The sequence below is a fragment of the Drosophila guanche genome, unplaced genomic scaffold, assembly GCF_900245975.1.
Source record: "Drosophila guanche unplaced genomic scaffold, DGUA_6, whole genome shotgun sequence".
In the NCBI taxonomy this organism is placed as follows: Eukaryota; Metazoa; Arthropoda; class Insecta; order Diptera; family Drosophilidae; genus Drosophila; species Drosophila guanche.
The window spans coordinates 5,620,667-5,638,585 of NW_022995747.1; the positions used below are offsets into that span (position 1 = coordinate 5,620,667).

General features: G+C 51.2%; 2 protein-coding genes across 2 annotated transcripts in view; one reads left to right on the top strand and one right to left on the bottom strand.

Moving 5' to 3' along the window:
* The first annotated feature begins 20 nt into the window (after positions 1-20).
* On the top strand, positions 21-3,729 carry LOC117583362 (endoplasmic reticulum mannosyl-oligosaccharide 1,2-alpha-mannosidase). Its single transcript, XM_034271641.1, has 6 exons — positions 21-408; positions 481-756; positions 920-1,403; positions 1,462-1,802; positions 1,865-2,052; positions 2,111-3,729. Exons 1-6 carry the CDS (start codon positions 322-324, stop codon positions 2,763-2,765), a joined length of 2,031 nt encoding a protein of 676 aa, XP_034127532.1. The 5' UTR covers positions 21-321; the 3' UTR covers positions 2,766-3,729.
* Positions 3,730-4,082: 353 nt separating this feature from the next.
* The window catches only part of LOC117583359, a 42,421-nt gene continuing 28,584 nt past the window's right edge, over positions 4,083-17,919 (bottom strand). Inside the window, exons 2-8 of the mRNA XM_034271628.1 lie at positions 15,740-15,903; positions 15,419-15,673; positions 11,585-15,356; positions 8,779-11,524; positions 8,561-8,659; positions 8,340-8,478; positions 4,083-8,272 (exon numbers count right to left, since the gene is read on the bottom strand). Coding sequence (XP_034127519.1) covers positions 5,915-8,272; positions 8,340-8,478; positions 8,561-8,659; positions 8,779-11,524; positions 11,585-15,356; positions 15,419-15,673; positions 15,740-15,903 — 9,533 coding nt within the window. The 3' untranslated portion in view covers positions 4,083-5,914. The remainder of the gene's footprint in view (positions 8,273-8,339; positions 8,479-8,560; positions 8,660-8,778; positions 11,525-11,584; positions 15,357-15,418; positions 15,674-15,739; positions 15,904-17,919) is intronic.

A 17,919-nucleotide genomic window follows, 5' to 3' on the forward strand; every position in this document is an offset into this window, starting at 1 on the left:
CACTCACTCAAGATTTATGGTATATCGATAACGATACAAAAGTCAGTGAAGCTAATTTTATCTTAAAATTTCGGGTTGTTCGAAAATATGGATATACCGTATTCACGTGCTGGTTTATAAACGAATCCGATGTGAACAGGCCAAGGAGCACGACCAGCCCATTGGTTAGTTAGCACAAACCATCCCCTCCTCCCGCACTGCTAGCGGCAGTCGCTCTGGCATCGATTTTTATTCGGAGGCGAATGCTGCGGAATTTGACCAGACTTTTCCAATCAAAGTGAACCCAGTCGGAGCAGAGTCGAAGTCAGAATACGGGCGGACATGAAAGATTCCGGACACATCGCACTCACGCTACCCTCGGGAGCGGTGGCCAGCACAGATGAGCGGGGACGGAAGAGTCTGCGGCGGGTAAGAGGCGAAATGACTGGCCCCAAACAAACAATGAATGAATATTCATATTTGCACATCTGCATGGTCTAGGCTTGGAATCAGCTGCCGCGTTGTCAACGCAACCTCATTATACTCGGCGTAACGGCCTTCTGCGTGACCGTCTTGCTCTGCTTAACCGGCGATCAACTGATTGCGGCGAGCATCAAGGATGTCGAGGAGAAGGCCATAGCGTCTCCCTACCACATGCGCCGCGAGCTCCCACTGGCGAATCCCCACCACCATCCTGACAAGGAGGAGGATCTAACGGCTGCCGCTGTTGTCACTCCGGCTGCCGCACTGCCCAACCAAGAGCCCGCTGATGATAAGGTAATTGTCTACTGATAAGTACTTAATTGGGGGAGCGGCGGCACTAATTATGATAACAGCCCCACACCCATATCTTTAATGAGTTAAAGTGGTTATTGGGTTCTGATTTATGATTTCAAGGAATCCGAGATTTAATAATGATAACGATTGTCGGGGCTTTCAGTTTGACGGCGGAAATGTGGCCTATGGGGAAGTGAACTCAGCTGAGAATGTAGTTCGTGTGACAGATACAGCCGCTGTCGCACTGCCTGTGCTGCAGGACAAGAAGGCGGACAACGAGGACGGCATAGACATACTGAACAATGTGGAGGAGCCCATCGAGCGTTTGCCCATTGAGCAGCTGGACGAACGCGAGCAGCTGAACGAAGCTATACGGAATCCCTTGCACCTCGGCGGCATCAGCATTAAGCGACATTTGAAGAAGATTCAACCGCTCTTGGCCAAGGGTCAACACTTCCACGGTGCCACAAATGAGCGACAATCGGCGGTGGTGGCTGCCTTCAAGCACTCCTGGGCCGGATACCAGAAGTACGCCTGGGGCCATGACAACCTGAAGCCCGTTTCGCAGTTCTCACACGAATGGTTCGGCCTGGGCCTGACCATTGTAGATGCTCTGGACACCATGTACATAATGGGGCTCGATGAGGGTGAGTGTCGTCTGCTCAGAAGGATATCTCTTGAGTTCTAATATAATTTTTTCCACAGAGTTCAAGGAGGCACGTGATTGGGTGGATCTTTCCCTGCACTTTGCCACGAAGCGCGATGTGAATCTCTTTGAGGTGACAATACGTGTCTTGGGCGGGCTGCTCTCTGCTTACCACTTGAGCGGTGACACTATGTTCCTCACCAAGGCGGCGGAATTGGGCAATCGCCTGTTGCCGGCCTTCCTCTCGCCCTCGGGCATTCCCTATTCGGATGTGAATCTCGGCGATTTGTCTGCGCACTCACCCAAATGGTCGCCGGACAGCTCCACCAGCGAGATAACCACCATCCAATTGGAGTTTCGTGACCTGAGTAGGTCGACAAATATTTCCATTTACGAGAACGTAAGTCCAAGCATCTTGTTTATTCAAGAAAAAGTGCTAATCCGGTTGCATGCATATTTCAGGTCGTTAACAAGGTAAACGAGAAGGTACATGAGCTGGACAAGACCGATGGACTGGTGCCCATCTTCATTAATGCCAACACGGGCACCTTCCGCAACTATGCCACCATTTCGCTGGGTGCGCGTGGCGACTCCTACTACGAGTATCTGCTCAAGCAGTGGATTCAGACGGGCCGCAATGATAACGACAAGTGAGTTGGTGGAGAAATGTAAAGATTAAACAGTCTCTGACCTACCGATTCGTTGCAGTCTCATTCTGGATTATATGCAGGCCATTGATGGAGTGCTGACCAAGCTGATGCGCCGCACACCGCGTGAGCATTGGGTGTACATTGGCGAGCTTATTAATGGCAAGGATTTCAAGCCCAAAATGGATCATCTGACGTGTTATTTGCCGGGCACGTTGATACTGGGGCATCAGAACGGCATGCCCGACTCTCACCTGATACTGGCCAGAGATTTGCTGGACACCTGCTATCAGACGTACATGCAGCACCCCACCCATTTGGCGCCCGAGATCTCGTACTTTGCACTGACGGACAAGGAGGAGCACGACATTTACGTGAAGCCAAACGATGCGCACAATCTGCTGAGGCCCGAGTTCATCGAGAGTCTGTATTACTTCTATGCGATCACCGGCAATCGCACATATCAGGACATGGGCTGGACGATCTTCCAGGCGTTCGAGACGCACGCCAAAGTGAATGCGGGCTATACGTCTCTAGGGAATGTTAGGAATGCGCAGAATACGCGCCTGCGGGATCTGATGGAGAGCTTCTGGCTGAGCGAGACATTGAAGTACTTCTATCTGCTGTTCAGTGACAACCGCAAGGAGATCGATCTGGACCAATGGGTCTTCAACTCGGAGGGCCATCCACTGCCAGTCTATCCGCCTAAGACATAAGTAGCATCAAAGCACAAGACTACTAGAAGTTTGCGCAATCCGAAGCAGCTGTGCAGCATCCCAACCGATGGCCGCATTTAAGCTGCAACAATCGTATCGTTTTTAACTCGTACTTTAGCGCAAATGCCAAATACTATGCTAAGATATGCAATGCAATGAAATGGGTGGACAGCCATAGGACCGTGGTCTGGCTGCAGGATAGATAAAATCGAATACAAGTACATAAAATACCAACATCAATATCAGAGCAGTCTACAGTTGATTCTGTATTATATTATTTGTACTGATAACTGTTATTTCGTAATAATTTATTTCTCTCGTATAAGCACTTACCACCCCCCACACTACGATAATTTGATACGACTCCATGCCCAGGGAGCACTCTCATTAGTTGTAGCACCACGAATCGAATCAATCGGCAGGTCTTACTTTTGTAATATTCCCTCACCCCCTGTAGTCGAATATGTATCTAGATTAGTAGTACGGCACAAAGTCGATATTTGTGTTTAAAATATGCAGGAAGAAAGTATCTGTATGTAATGTAAGGATTTTGAATCTCACAGCAACTCGAATCCAAAATGCCCAGAATAGAACGCAGCAAAAACAAAGCCAATATGCATACCTATAATAAAATGCAAATTAGTTTTTAAAATTGTATGGAATTTTCTTTATTTTCCTAAGAACGTTGTCACCCAGTACAAACGTGCATGAAATGCATGAACTTTGATTGCATTTCCCTTTCACTTTTCATTCATTTATTTAGCTGGGTTTTTATTTTTCTTCTCTGTTACTTGTTGCGTTTCGTTTCGTTTTCAGTGAAGTTTTATGTTGTATTTTGTTTCCACTTTCGTTATACCCGCGATACTCAAAGAGTACTGGGGATATATTAGTTTAGTTTGTTTATGTACTTAAATGTTTATGACGACTATGAATGGATGGGCTTAATAAACTATGAAATATTAAACTGTTTTTTACTTTCTTGTTTCACTTTTTTTGTTTTTTTGTTCTCTCTTCCCATGCCGATGATGATGCTGTTTGTTTAGTTTGTTTCTTTAAAAATCTTTAGTTTTTCTCTTTATGTTTTTTAAATTACATTTAGACACATTTTTTAGCTGAACAATTCTTATGCTGACGGTGAAAGGGGAGTCTGGGTGGCGGGTGGCGGGTGTCGGGGGGTGGGTAATCTGAGTTTCTTCATCTTGTTCTAAATACAACTTAAAACAATTCGCATTAATAATCTAGCAATAGATTTAAATTTATTCAGTTTTTTGAGGTTTTTTTCCAAACTTAAATTATTCTATTACATGTACATTTTTTACACGAAAGTTATTTGTCTTTGAATAATAACTAGAAAGTGGTGGAAGTTCCAGTTGAAGCAAAACATAAGGGACATGGGATGGATATAAGGGATGTGGATCAGGGGAAGTGGGGTTGGGTCATGGAGGCCCGAATATTGAAGCACACCTTAGATTAATGATACCTCTTGAAAGTAGTTCCCTTACTGACTATACGTAATACAAGCATTCCGTTCCATTTCATTCCTTCCCTTCCCTTCAATTCTGTCCGTCTGGAAGTACGTATCGTAGTAGGTTTTTGTTTTGTTTTTAGTGGTGGTATTAAAGTAGTAGTTAGTATTGTAATTGCTTTGAAACATTTACAATTGCTTTGCTCTTTCATTGATTCGTTTTTGTTTTTTGTTTTTTTTTTTTTTTTTGGATAAACTTCGTAGTTGCTTACTGTGTTTAAGACTTTTAATTGTTATTATTATTAAAGTTTTACAAGCTAATCAGACATCTATATTTAAAACGTGGCACAAATCACAATTCAGATTTGTCGCAAGATCAAGATACAATTGATACGATTCGTTAAATTTCCATTTTGTTTGTTCCTCTCCTCTCTCTATACGCTCGTCTAATCGATCATCGATCCATCATCGTTCCATTGAGGTGTAGAAAGATAGTATTATTACATTATAGATTCAATAATTTATAAATGTTTAAACTAAATTGGCTAAAATTGTGATTTTTGAACTGCTTTTGGTTTGCTTCGTAGTTTGCCAGATCTTCTGTGTCCCTAAGATCTTTCCATTGCCGAAATTTATACTCCTGCTCTTCTACTCTTACTTCATCTTCCTTTTACTTTTCATTTCATTCAACTTGAGCACACACTGTCCATAGGTTTTGTTTGTTTTTAAGTGGTATTATCAGAAGCAGTCATATGGAAAGCGCTTTACGTATCCTGCATTCTCCTGTTAAAATTCCTATAAACATATATTCCTGAAACTGCTGAAACTATATACACAATCTCTTTATTAATACTCGTAATGCAAGGGAAGGTATTTATCTGGAGTGGTTGATTGATTCTGATTGATTGCTCCTCTGTCTCTGTCTCTGTCTCTGATATATGAACACACTGCATTGGCGACTTTATTTTCGATTCCACAGAATTGTTTCACGTTTAACTTAATTACGGAATTAAATGTACAACCAATTCAGTTTCTCTTTTCGTTTCTTTTCTTTTTTTTGCGTGTATCCTTTACGTATCCTTTCGCCTCTCCCATTTCTCTTGGTTTTATTTTGAATATAAATTGTCTAGTGTAACTATATAATTTTTTATATTAGGGTTGTTGTTCCGTGAGAGCATTGGATGCTATTCGTCGTTTAGTTTGCATTTCAATTCACCGCGTCAATTGCTGTCTTTGCTTCTCTTTTCTATCTTTTTCTCTTGGCCTTGTATATGGGAGGGGGACTCCATTCCTCCCATCTATTCCTTCCTTCTTCATTCTATCGTTTCTTTAAGTAACCAATAAATCAGCAAATGGTTCAGAATTTGTACAAAATATTGGACTAAACAATACAAACAGAATAAGTATAAATAATTTAGGCTACAATTTTTAAAACTTAGGCTCTAAAATAAAAATCGGATAAAACCCGAAAACAAATTAAAAATTTGATGTAAAAATTGGAGGGGGGTTGGGGGGTATTTTGGGATGGGTTTTTCTATACAATCATTAAGTCGCTGTCAGCCCACGCTCACAAGGTGGTGGCATTGAACTCTAGAATCAGGCTGTTGGCCAGCTCCGCTGCCGATGTTGTGGCAGCTGCTCCTACTCCTACTGCTCCTCCGCTGGCGGTGGATGTGAGTCCAAGTCAAGAGGTCATTATCGACTTGACGGGATCGTCGAGGCCGGCGGCCACACAGCTAAAGTCATTCAGCTGCCCCACCAAGTGCTGGGAGGGTGCCTGTCCGATGTTCTGATGGTGCTGGTGCTGCAGGTGCGGCGCCTGTCCAACGGTGTGGCTCTGCATCTGCAGCTGGTGCTGATGGTGGTGCTCCAGCAGGATGTTGCTGCTGTTATCCGCCACGGCATTGGACGCAGATCCGCCGCCGCTGATCAGGCAGTCATTCATCTCCTCGCCCAACTGTCGGCGACGCTGGTGTGCCAGCTGCAGCTGCTCCTGCTGGCAGCTCGGCAGATTCGCCTGTGCTCCCTGACGCTGATCCTCCAGCATGCTGTCTCCGAGGATCGAGCCCAGCGAGAACTGCAGCGAGTCGGCGCTGTTCTGCAGGTTCAGTATGCTGTCAATAGCACTGGCCACATGCCGGCTAATGTCGTCGTCGTACTCTCCCGTCACCACAGGCTGTCCGCCCAAATGGTTCACGTGCATCTGCTGTGGATGCTGCTGCTGCTGTTGCTGCTGCAGTTGCTGTTGCATGTTGTGCTGGTAATGTTGCTGTTGCTGCTGAGTGCTCATCATGCTGGCGTAGGCCTGATGATTGGCAAAGTTGTGTGGTGCCTGCTGCTGCTGCTGTTGCTGCGGCTGCTGCTGCTGGTGCAGCATCTGTGAGAATCCCGCGGGCCCGTTGGCCGGCTCCACGCCCATGCCATCATGCAGCAGCATCTCTGGATCGAGCAGGCCATGCGGTGCCACCACCAGCTGCTGCTGTTGCTGCGAGGACATGGGCGACGAGGACGAAGAGGAGCCCGTGCACAGTCGCTTGCTGCTGTTGTCATCCTCCAGTTCGCTGCTGGAGCCCATCATCTGGCTGTCCCAGTGCCGCTTGCGCGACTCTCCACCGTTTACTAGCAACCCACTCTGTGTGCTGGGGCCATCGCCATTGCTGGTGCTTGTGCTGGACATAAAGTCACTGTAGTGGGCCTCCATGCTCTGCATCCACCTCGGATTATTGTTGCAATTCAGTTCAATGTGATGCTGTTGCTGCTGTGTTGGTTGCTGCTGCTGCTGTGGTCCTGCATACTGCTGTTGGGTCTGTGGATGCGGCTGCGGCTGCTGCATGAAGCTGGCATCGGGCACCCACATGTTCAGTTTACTTTTGACCTCTGGGGATTTCGAATCGCCAAAGATCTCGTCCAGATTCGACTCAATGTCGTGATCATCGCTGCTGTTCTTCACGTCCAAATGGACCGGAGACTCGCCGAACATTGCCTCCAGGCGCGTCTCCACCGACTTCTGCACATCCGAATCGCTGCTGAAGAACTCACTGATGGCCGGATGCTGATTCTGTTCCGCTGCATCCATGGCCGCTGGCTGCTGCCGTTGTCCGCTGCACGAGGAGTTGCCAATGCTCGAATTATGCTTGCTGGGAACGACGCTGATGCTGGGCGCATTATTTTCACTGCCGCAGGTGCTGCTGTTGCTGCTGCTCGTCGAGCTCTGATTGCTCTTGTCGATGCAACCATTCGGGAATAGATCACCCATTTGATTGCTGCTGTTGTTCATCATTCCGCTGCCATTGGAGGTGTCCAGGAAATGTTGCTGCTGCTGCTGGCGACAATGCTGCTGCTGTCCTCCATTCATCTGCGACTGCTGCTGCTGCGGCAATCCATCGCTGTTCATCAGATTGAGTTCATTTTGCAGGCAATACCAGCCATCCTCCTGCTCCACATTGTGGTCCACGCCATTGCCTTTGATATGTTGCTGCTGCTGCAGCGACTGATGTTGTTGCTGCTGTTGTGTCTGTGACTGCTGCTGCTCCCCATAGGGCGTCGGGTTGGTCCTTGACTTGGCTTCGATCTTCTTCAGAATGAAGCTGGTCTGCAGCTCCGACTCAATATCAAAGTGTCCGTAATCCTTTTTGATAAATCTGCTAGTGGAATCCTTGTTCTGGTTCTCTCTCTTCACCTCGCCATTGGTTGTGGGCTGCTCCTCATCCAACGCCTCCTGCTTCACAGTTGCTCCTGCTGCTGCAGTGGTCTGTGGATGGGACTGCAACTGCGATTGCGACTGCGACTTGCTGAATGCCTTGTTCACATCGGCGCTGTTCTTGAGCAAATCAAAGGTATCCACCACTGCAGTTGACTCGTTTTGTGGCTCCTGTTTGATCTCCTCTTTTATCTGTGAGGTGGCCAAACTCTCGCTGTTCTGCTCATCCTTCAGCTGCTGCTCTAGTTCCTTTTCCGCTGTGCGTATATCATTGATTTCCCCCTTGAGATCATCGATCATCAGCTGTTGCATTTGCAGAAACTCTGAGGTGCGATGTGGCAGCTAAAAAAGTTGAACAGGAAATTCATCAATAAAAGTTCTTTACTCCCCACCGATTTGTGCGCCTTACAGTTGACTCCTGCATGAGGATCTCCTGGAACTTTCCATTCAATTGACGAAACTTATCCTGGAAACCCAGAGCAGTGGCCTCAAACTCCTCCTCCTCGTCGGAAGGCAGCTCCATATCATTCTCGTGCATGCAGTGGTACCTGGAAAAACACAAACGAAGGGAGAGAAATGTTAGCACAAGTCTGAGGAGAGATTCTCTGTGGAAGTTGGTGTGTATCCTACCTAATCAATCGCTTGACTGCCTCATCTTTGGTGCGGAATGGCTTCACATAGTCCGGCTTCAGGCAGCTCTCCTGATCCACCTCCAGTTGGCGCACGAACCTGTGAGGAGAGGAAAAGAAAGAGATTAATTCTGGCTCGGTCATTGCTTGGGGTGTGCAAAATCCATTTGTTGGCCGCTTTTCCCTTAAGAATCGGCATTGTTTCAACCAACTACTCACAAGGAGAGGCGTGCAATTTTCGGCTTCAGCGGCGGCAGTTCATCCAGTTTTGGTGGCATAAACAGGGGCAGGCTGGGCAGCACGGGTGTCGGCAGTGTCGGCATCAGATTTCCAATTCCTGCCACTCCCATGCCCACACCCACACCCACTGGTGGCACAATAGTTGCTGCCACAGGTTGTGGTGCTGGTGGCAGGACGGGAATTGGAGGAGCCGCTGGTTGTGCTGGCTGCTGTGGCTGCTGGAGGAGCTGTGGTAGTGGTTGAAGCGGCTGTTGTGGCTGCAATTGAGGCACCTGCAGTGGCTGTTGCTGCTGCTGCTGTGGCAGCTGCTGTTGTGGCTGCAACGGTGGCATTGGCAGCATTTTTGTCACATGTTGTATCATGTTGCTGCCACTCTGGTTGCTATTGCTGTTGCTACTGCTACTGTTGTTGCTGCTGTTGTTATTGCTGCTGCTGTTGCTGCTGCTGGCCAACAAATTTGTAGCACTTGCAAAGATCAACGGCGGCGGACCACTCTTTATAAGCGTCGGCTGCTGCTGCTGCTGTGGCAACATGTTGATGCTCTTCTGTGGCAGCATATTGATGGCTCCATTCGGTGGATGCTGCTGCTGTTGTTGCTGCTGCTGAGTGGACGCATTCGAAATCACTTTGTTGCGAATGACGGGAGACTCCTTGAGCTTCATCTGCAGGGATTGAGGAGGCTGCTGCTGCTCCTGCTGTTGTGCCACTTGCTGCGGCATGTTGCTGTTCGTAGCTGCTGCCTTTTGCTGTGCCTGAGCTTGCGCGTGTTGCTGCTGTTGCTTCTGCTTGTTGGCCTGCTGCTGCTGCTGTTGGTGCTGCATCGGATAAATGTGAATGCGTTGGGTTATATTCTGTTGTGGCTGTTGTTGCTGCTGCACAGCTGCCACTGATCCGCCTCCTGGTGCTCCTGTTGTGGTGGTTGCGGTGGACGAATGGTTATTCGGTTGCACCACATTGGCCGGAATCGTGAGGGAGGGCCCCGTCTTCAGGGGCTCAGCGGCTGCCTGCTGCTGCAACTGTTGTTGCTGCTGCTGATGTTGCTGCTGCTGATGTTGCTGCTGCTGCACCGCCTGTGGAATCAGACTAAAGCTTCCATTGGCAGTCGGGAGCATTACTTCGGGTGTGGGCACCTCCTTGCCGGAGGACAGAATGCGATGCTGATCCGCAAAGAGTCGCTGCAGTGCCAGATTGATCTCCGCATCGCTCATTGGCTTATTGTAGGCGGCAATCGTGGCTGTGTCCATCTCCTGCGTGAGATGAATCGTCGGCAGAAAGGATTTGTTCTGCAGCTTGAATGTGAGGAACTGTATCTGCATCTGTACCTGCTTGAAGACCTGCTGCATCTGTGGGGTCAGTTGGATCGTCTGCACACGGGACACGGTGTTCGGTTGCTGTTTCGGTGCCTGTGCTGGCTGTTGCTGCTGTTGGATCTGAGGTTGTTGTTGCTGTTGTTGCTGCTGCTGTTGGGGTTGGGGTTGGGGTTGCTGCTGCTGCTGTTGCAGCTGCAGTTGATTTCCCACCGAAACTGTCGCTGGTGCAGCAACAACACTCGATCCCGCATTGACAACTCCTGTGCTCGTCACCAGACTAAAGCCCGTCGTCCGCTGCTGCTGCTGTTGTTGCTGCAGAATCGTTGCCGCTGGCTGCTGCTGCTGCATGGGCGCTGTGATGCCCACCAACTTCGTTCCACTTGTCGTCTGAAACGGCTGTATGCTGGTGCTCATTGTAGTAGTTGTTGTCGTTGTGGTCTGTCCACCTCCGGAGCTGCCGATGACAATCATCTGCTTGCCGCTGGCCACATTCGGCTGCACAATCTGCACCGGATTGTTGTTCGGTTTCTGCGACAACGGATCTAGCTTCGGCATGGGCTTCACGACACCCGCATTCTTGAGGATCGCCAGCTCCGCAGCGGTGGGCGTTGCCTTGGGCTTGCGCACAGGCTTCTTCTTCACGATGGCTCCCGTGCTGGTCGCCGGACCCGATCCCGAGCCCGTTTTGGCTGGCTCCAGCTTTGCCTTGCTCTGGTCAATGATGGGCGCCACATTTGCCACTTGCTTGGTCACCGTAGTGGTGGTCGAAGTGCTGCTGGTGGTGGTGGTCAGGGTGCAGCTGGCAGTCGTTGTGACGGCCAATCCATTGCTGATCGGTTGAATCGGATGAACAATCTGTTGCTGCGGCGGCTGTGGCCTCAAGGGAAGCGTTGCTCCTGCTGCTCCTGCCTGCTGTGCTGGCATCGGATTGACATCGTTAAAGTGCAGCTGCCCCAGTTGGAGGCACTGCGCCAGTTGCTGTGCATTGATGCCCGCGGGTGCAATCAGCAGACGCTCTGTGGGTCCAATCGAAGCTGCCGTCTGTCCGGCACTCATGGCCGTGATGTGATTCGTGACGCTGTTCAGGCAGAACAGTTGCTGCGTGGAAGGATCGATTGGTGGCAGAGCAATGTATCGCTGTTGTCCATTGTTGGTGGCGGCTGGGGGAGCTGCTGCTGCCGGAACAGGCGATTGTTGGGGCTGTGGTTGGGGCTGCTGCTGCTGCGGCTGTTGCGGCTGTTGCGGCTGCTGCTGGATGAGCACTTGACTGTTGAGCGGCATTTGGGGAAAGGACAACACCTCGTGGTTTGTCTTTGTGGCTGCCGCCGGTGGAGGCAATGTCGGTGGTGGTTTCATGGTGGTTGTCGTCGTATTTGTGTTCATAATGCTGTTGTTGTGCTTCCGATTGTTGGCCACTGCAATAAATAAAAGAGAATTACTTCTAATTCCAATATTTGACATTGTTTGCCACTTACCTTTGACCTCTATTTTGGGTGCTGCTGCAGCTGCTGTTACTTTGATCAAATGTTGCTGCTGCTGTGGATGCTGCTGCTGTTGCATCTGTTGCTGCTGCTGCGGCTTGTTCGCATCCATCGGCATCCTTGCTGGCTCATTGATGATCGTCACATTGGGCAGCGCACCCTTGAGCAGTGCCTGCAGTATGAGCTGCGACTGATGATCCTGCGGATTGTTGGGATCGTGTCGCAGTATCAGACGTTCGCACTGCTCCGAAACGGCCAGCGTGAGGCTGCCCGTCAGCTGTGGCACCAGAGCGGCCGCCGCCGACGCTGGTGATACGCCCGTCAGCTGTGGCGCCATTATGGTGGCTCCTCCGGCAGTCATCACGGGCGTCGATGTTGTCGTCTGCGATGTGGCGGCACTGCCTGTGTTGGCCGGAGGTGTGGCCTGTGGTATGGCCACCAGCTGCATCTGCCGCCCATCGTTGGACATCTTGATGGCTGTGTGTGATTCGGACATCGAAGAAGATCCCTGAAAGACCAACTGCGTTCCATGATGATGATGATTGCCGGTGGCTTGTGCTGAGTGTTGCTGCTGCTGCTGTTGGTTGTGCTGATGCTGCTGCTGCTGTGGCTGTGGCTGTGGTGTTCCTCCCATCACTGTGGCTCCTGGTGGCATTATCGGCATAATCTGTATCTTATTCTCCACCACGGCAGTGTTCAGGGGCACCCCCGACTGCTGATGGTTCTGCACCTGCGAGATCTGTATGTTCCCAATCTGACTTGGCACTGTCGTGGTGGTGCTGCCTCCGAGGCTATGGGAAAGCATCAAAGTGGATGTACTGCCGCTGCTCCCGCTGCTGCTGCTGTGGACTGGCAGAGGCAGCGACAACGACACGGGCACGGGCACATTTGTCGTTGTTGTGGGTGTCGTCAGTGTGATGGTGTTGACAGTGGTGGACATGCTGCTGTTGCAGCTGCTACTCAGGCTGCTGCTTATCGTTGTGGTGCTGCTGCTCGTCGAGTGGTTGCTGCTGTTGCCCATGGTAATGGTGGCAGGTGCGGCGTCTAGCTTCTTGGTGTTCCGCCGCACTGCGGGCTTCCTTCGTGGTTTCACCGCTGCGGTGGCCGAGCCATTGGAGCTAAGCGCTGCAGCTATGGGCTGTGGCGTTTGTGTGGGCGTGGGCGTGCGTGTCGGTGCGGGCGTTGGCTGCAGCGGCAGACTTATGCTAATCGTGGGCGCTGTTCCCGTTCCCGCTACAACTGGTGTGGCTGCTGCTGCTCCTGCTGGGGGTATGCTTATCTTTGCTGCGGCAGCGGCAGCTGCTGCCTGTTGCGCTAGATGCTGTTGTGCCTGTCGCTGGATCTCCTCCGCCGTTGGCAGACGTGGCGTGGACAGTGTGTACGGCGTGTTGGAGGAGAGTGCTCCTGCTCCTGCTGTAGCGGCTGAGGGATCGCTGGGATCAATCTTAATGAGGATATTTGGTATTTCGGTGGCTTCGTTCGACGGCAGCGATTGTCCGTGTGGCTGTGGCGCGGGTATTGTCAGCGTAAAGGGCATGCCATCGCTGCCGTTTTGGTTCGGTATAGAGATCATGATATCATTGGAGCCAGGCTGCTGCTGCTGCTGCTGTTGCTGCTGCTGCTGTTGCTGCTGTTCCTGCTGCTGTTCGCTGCCCGTGTCCATGCCCATGCCATAGTCCTCGTCATCATCGTCGTCTCCCGTGATGCCGCAAAACTTCATCACATCCCCGAGGTCCAGTTTTCCGTTGCTGCTCCTCTGTATGTGGGTGGGCGGTGGCGAAGGCGACTTGCAGCGCACTGTCTGTGACGCGGAGGCTGTCGGTGTGGGCGTGGCAGCAATGGCCATCTTCTGCTGAGGTGGATCTGCCGCTGCCGATGCCGCCGCTGCTGCTGCTGCCACCGCCGCCGCCGCTGCTGCCGCCGCTGTTGGCTTCTTCTTGCGTGGCCGCGGCTTCTTCTTGGGCTCGGCCGGAGTTGGTGTCGGAGTTGGAGTCGCTGCCACAACCACTGTGGCGTTGCCAGTGGTGTTGCCATGCTGGTGCTGCTGCTGGGCCTGCTGCACCTGCGACTGTGTCTGCTGCAACTGATGCTGCAGCTGCTGGATCTGGGCTTGCTGCTGCTGTTGTTGCTGCTGCTGCAGCTGAATGGTGGCCATGGCCGCCTGCTGCTGATGCTGCATGACCGGCACGGGTGTGCCCTGCCGCATGGGCTCGGGCGTGACGGCCATCGGGACGTGGGCGGGCGAGGATTGGGTAAAGATGTCGCCCTGCCCAGCGGTGTTGTTGCCGCCATTGCTGGGGCCATTGGAGGCCGGTGGCTGGGGCTGCTGGAAGGCGGTGGCTATCTGCTGGATGTGCGCTCCGTTCAGCTGATTCAGATTGATCGTGGCCCCGCCGAGGCTCTGCTGCAGGTGGGCGGGCAGCTGGGAGATGGCCGTCAGGCCGTTGGGCATCTGGATTTGTGCGGCGGCCGCCAGCTGGAGGTTCTGCAGCTGTTGGGCCACACTCTGGCCCAGCAACTGTGTGTTCAGGGTGGCCGTCGTGGCAAACGGCTGAGATCGTGGCGCCTGCGCCTGTGCCTGCGCCTGGGCCAGAGCCGCATGCAAGCCCGACAGCTGAGTGCCCGTCTTGATTGCGCTCTGGAAGTGGCCACCCGTCGCCGTCTGCTGGATGAGGTTCGCCTGCGAGGACACGATGAAGGTGGGCGCCGCAGCCAGCTGCATGGTGGCGCCATTCGTTCCGACTATGCGCAGCAGCTGTTGCTGTGCCGGCTGCGACAGTTGCGGCTGTCCGCGTCCATTCTGCTGGATGACCAGCGAAGGGGCGGCCGTCAGCTGGGGCGTGGGCGGGCGCAGGATGAGCTGCACCCCCTGGGGATTCTGCTGCACAAGGACGGGCATCTGGTTGAGGAGCAGCTGCTGATGCTGGTTCCCAGCAGCAGGCAAAAGGATCTGCTGCTGTTGCTGTTGCTGCTGGCCGGGATTCGTGGACTGGTGCTGCTGCTGCTGCGACGATTGCGAGATCTGCCCTCCATTGGAGGCCTTGGCCTTGCCCTGATGCTGCTGCTGCTGCAGTAGCTCTTGTTGCGGCTTGGGCAGTATCTGCTGGGGCGCCTTCCCCGACTTTGTGGACAGCCCAATCCCTGCATTGCTGCTCACAAACCGCTGCTGCTGCTGGTGCTGCTGTTGGTGCTGCTGCTGGTGGTGTTGCTGCAGCTGTTGCGGCTGCGGTTGCTGCTGCTGCTGGGTGGTGGTGGTGGTGGCTATCAGCTGACCCTGCGGCCCCTGGATGAACTGGAACACTTGCTGTGTGGCCTGCTGCTGGTGCGGATGCTGCTGGGCGCCGCCAGTGATGGTAAACTGCTGGGGCAGCATCTGCATGGACTGCTGATGCTGCTGGGGCTGGGGCGTTGGTGGCTTTATGGAGGCCGCTGCGATGGCGTTGCTCGGACTCGGGATGGGGCTGTCCGCTATCAGGGGACTGCTGCTCTGATAGTGCTGAAACTGCTGATGCTGCTGCTGCTGATGGCTCACCACCGTGGTCTGGGCGGTCTTCTTCGCCTGATTCTTGGACCCGCTGCTGACCACGTTTGCCGTCGCAAACGAAGTGGGCGTGCTGCTGATGCTGATGGCCGTGGCATTGAGTTGTTGCCCATAGCCGCCGGCTACTGTCCCTACGCTGCTGATGGAGGTGGGCGCAACGGCCTGGCTGCTAAAGATCTGGTGTCCCAGCTGCTGCTGATGCTGACTGAGACGTTTATTGCCCTTCTACAAATGGAAAAGCAGTCAGATTGATCTTCAGAAGGGTTGGACTTCAAGTCGATTCATACCTTATTAAGCTGGATATTATTGGAGCCCACGAGGGTGGCATTAAGCTCGTTTCCTATGGCATTTCCTGCTCCCGCTCCCACTCCCACACCTGAGGCGGCGATGAGGCCACCACTCGTCACGCCAATGACCGTCGTGGCAGCGGCCGCCGGTGACTGCGAGGGGCTCGGCTGGAAGACAACGGTACCAGCATTGGGGCTGCCATTTGCGAACTGATGGATGGACTGTCGCCTGCCAGGCGTCGCCGCCTTGCGCTCCTATTTCGGGAGAGATTCAAGGAATTAGTATGGATTGATTCCTGTATTCTTAATCTATCTATTTACGTGGTCCTGGGGATTGCTGTTGGCGTTTACTTGACTGCCACCGGCTACGAGCACCACATCCTGTGGGAACGGCGATAGCGATGGCGATGGCTGCAGACGTGGGCTAGCTGAGATCGATGGCGATGGACTGGGCGTCAGAAACGGACCCGGAGGAGACAATATTCCTGCAAAAGAAATAAAATAAACCAACATTTAATATTTACTCAGCTCGGAAAAGTTGACCCAAATTTATATGCAAATTAAATGTAATTTACACATGTACGAGTGTATATGGGAATGGTGTTGTATCTGGGATCTGCTGCAATCATTTGGTACGTGACCAAAGTGGCAACGGGCCTACCTCTCTCCTCGGATTTTGAGCAGAGCGGCTTAAACGCATTCATAATTGTCCGCCATTTCACAGAGTTGTGTATTTTACCCTTGCACAAGGAATATTTCACAACGAAGGTAAGGCAGTGCACAAGTGCAGCCGGTATTGGTAAGCATGCGGTGCATTAGCCTCACCTTTCAATTAAAGTACCTTGGCCTTCTCTCTCACTCTCTCTGGCACTCTTATGTTCCCTCCGCTGCCTGCGCAGCCACTCTCTCTACTGTTTGAATCCCTTTGTGCAGGCACATTTAGCACATTTTCAAACACCAGCTGAGAGCCACTCACACTCCACTCCACTTTCCTCTCTCTCTAACACACACTCGCTCATTCTCCAGAACCAGTTTCACATGTGTGTGTGTGTTCTTGTTTTTTTTTTGTTGAAGAGTTCTTTGCACTTCTTCATTTTCGAGTCTTCTTTCTCACTTCTTTTGTTACGACCGACTTTTTTTGGCCACGGGGGGCACACAGGGGTTCCGTACTCACACAATATTAGCCAAAGGTAATGGCAATCGCAATCTCGGGGTAGCATTTAATTCAATTTGAGGCAGCGTCAGCTAAGCATTAAAATAATGCTAATGCTTTACATTAATCTCTCGAGTGGAATGGAATGAGTGGAACTACCGTTGTAATAAGCAAGCAGTGTTACCTTTGTGTTTGGTGATTTGCTCTTGGAATTATTATTTTGTGTATATTTACGGCTCTGTTTCGTGGTGAGACATTTCTGGCTGTCCACCATATTGCGCAATAATTTTCGTCTTTATCCAACTAAATGGAATTAAACGGAGCCGTCGCTGCCAGGCAAAGAGGAAGCCACAGCAGCAGGCAGTCAGACAAGGAGGTTCTACTGCTACTTTGCCTCCTTTGCTCAGCTTCCCAGGAATAATTTGCATATGCCGTCGCCACAGCTGGAACCCAGGAAGGCGGAGAAGAAGAAGATGGAGAATGTGGCAGGCAGCAGATGCAGAAGCAAAGGAACCGCAGCAGCACTAAATTGAATATAATACGCAAACAGAAAAGCTCTAACATGAATATCAAGTCGAATTCGAAAATACCCTCCATATGAACGTTATGAAAATAGTTGAAAGTAAACGGTGAAGAAAATATTTCCTCTTTTGCGGAGAGGGTAGTGGAACAAGACAGAGGATAAACGAACATAAGCATGCATCAAAATCGACATCATCTCGTTCCATTGTAAGGGAAGGGGAATAGAATGGAATATGGAGAAGGATTGCATTGGATTGGAGAGGGTTATACGAGGAGCCATCATCCATCGGCAGCATCATTATCGACAGCAAAACTAAATGCAAAAGAATTTAACAAGCGCCCTTCTCTCTCTCTCTCTGTCTTTCGTGTGTGTGTGTGCAGCCACTGATTGGCATTTCTCCTTCCTTGCTCCTCTACCAGTCATTTAATGCATGACTGCCCTCCCGCTGGCAGCCGCCATTCAATCCTCATTCAACCTCGTCTCGAGGAGCAAGAGATTGTGTTCTCTGTGATATATTCCTGGCCTGGCCCTTTGTTTGTTGCCTTGGTAATGTGCCAGGGGATGGAGGGGATGCAGAGGGAACGAAATCCAAATCAAAAGCAACAGAAACAGCACACTAGTGCGCGCGGTGGCACCTCCGAGGAACACTCACTCGACGGGCCGAATGTAGGAGGTGCAGGCTACTAAGCAGTGTGGATAATCTTGGCAGCAACTTGAGTTTGGCAAACAGTTTTTCGTGTTTTTGTCAGAGTGTGTCAGGGTAGTTTTATTTCAATTACGTAATTAGAAAACAAGCAACACTGAATCGACAGCGGGGAAACTATC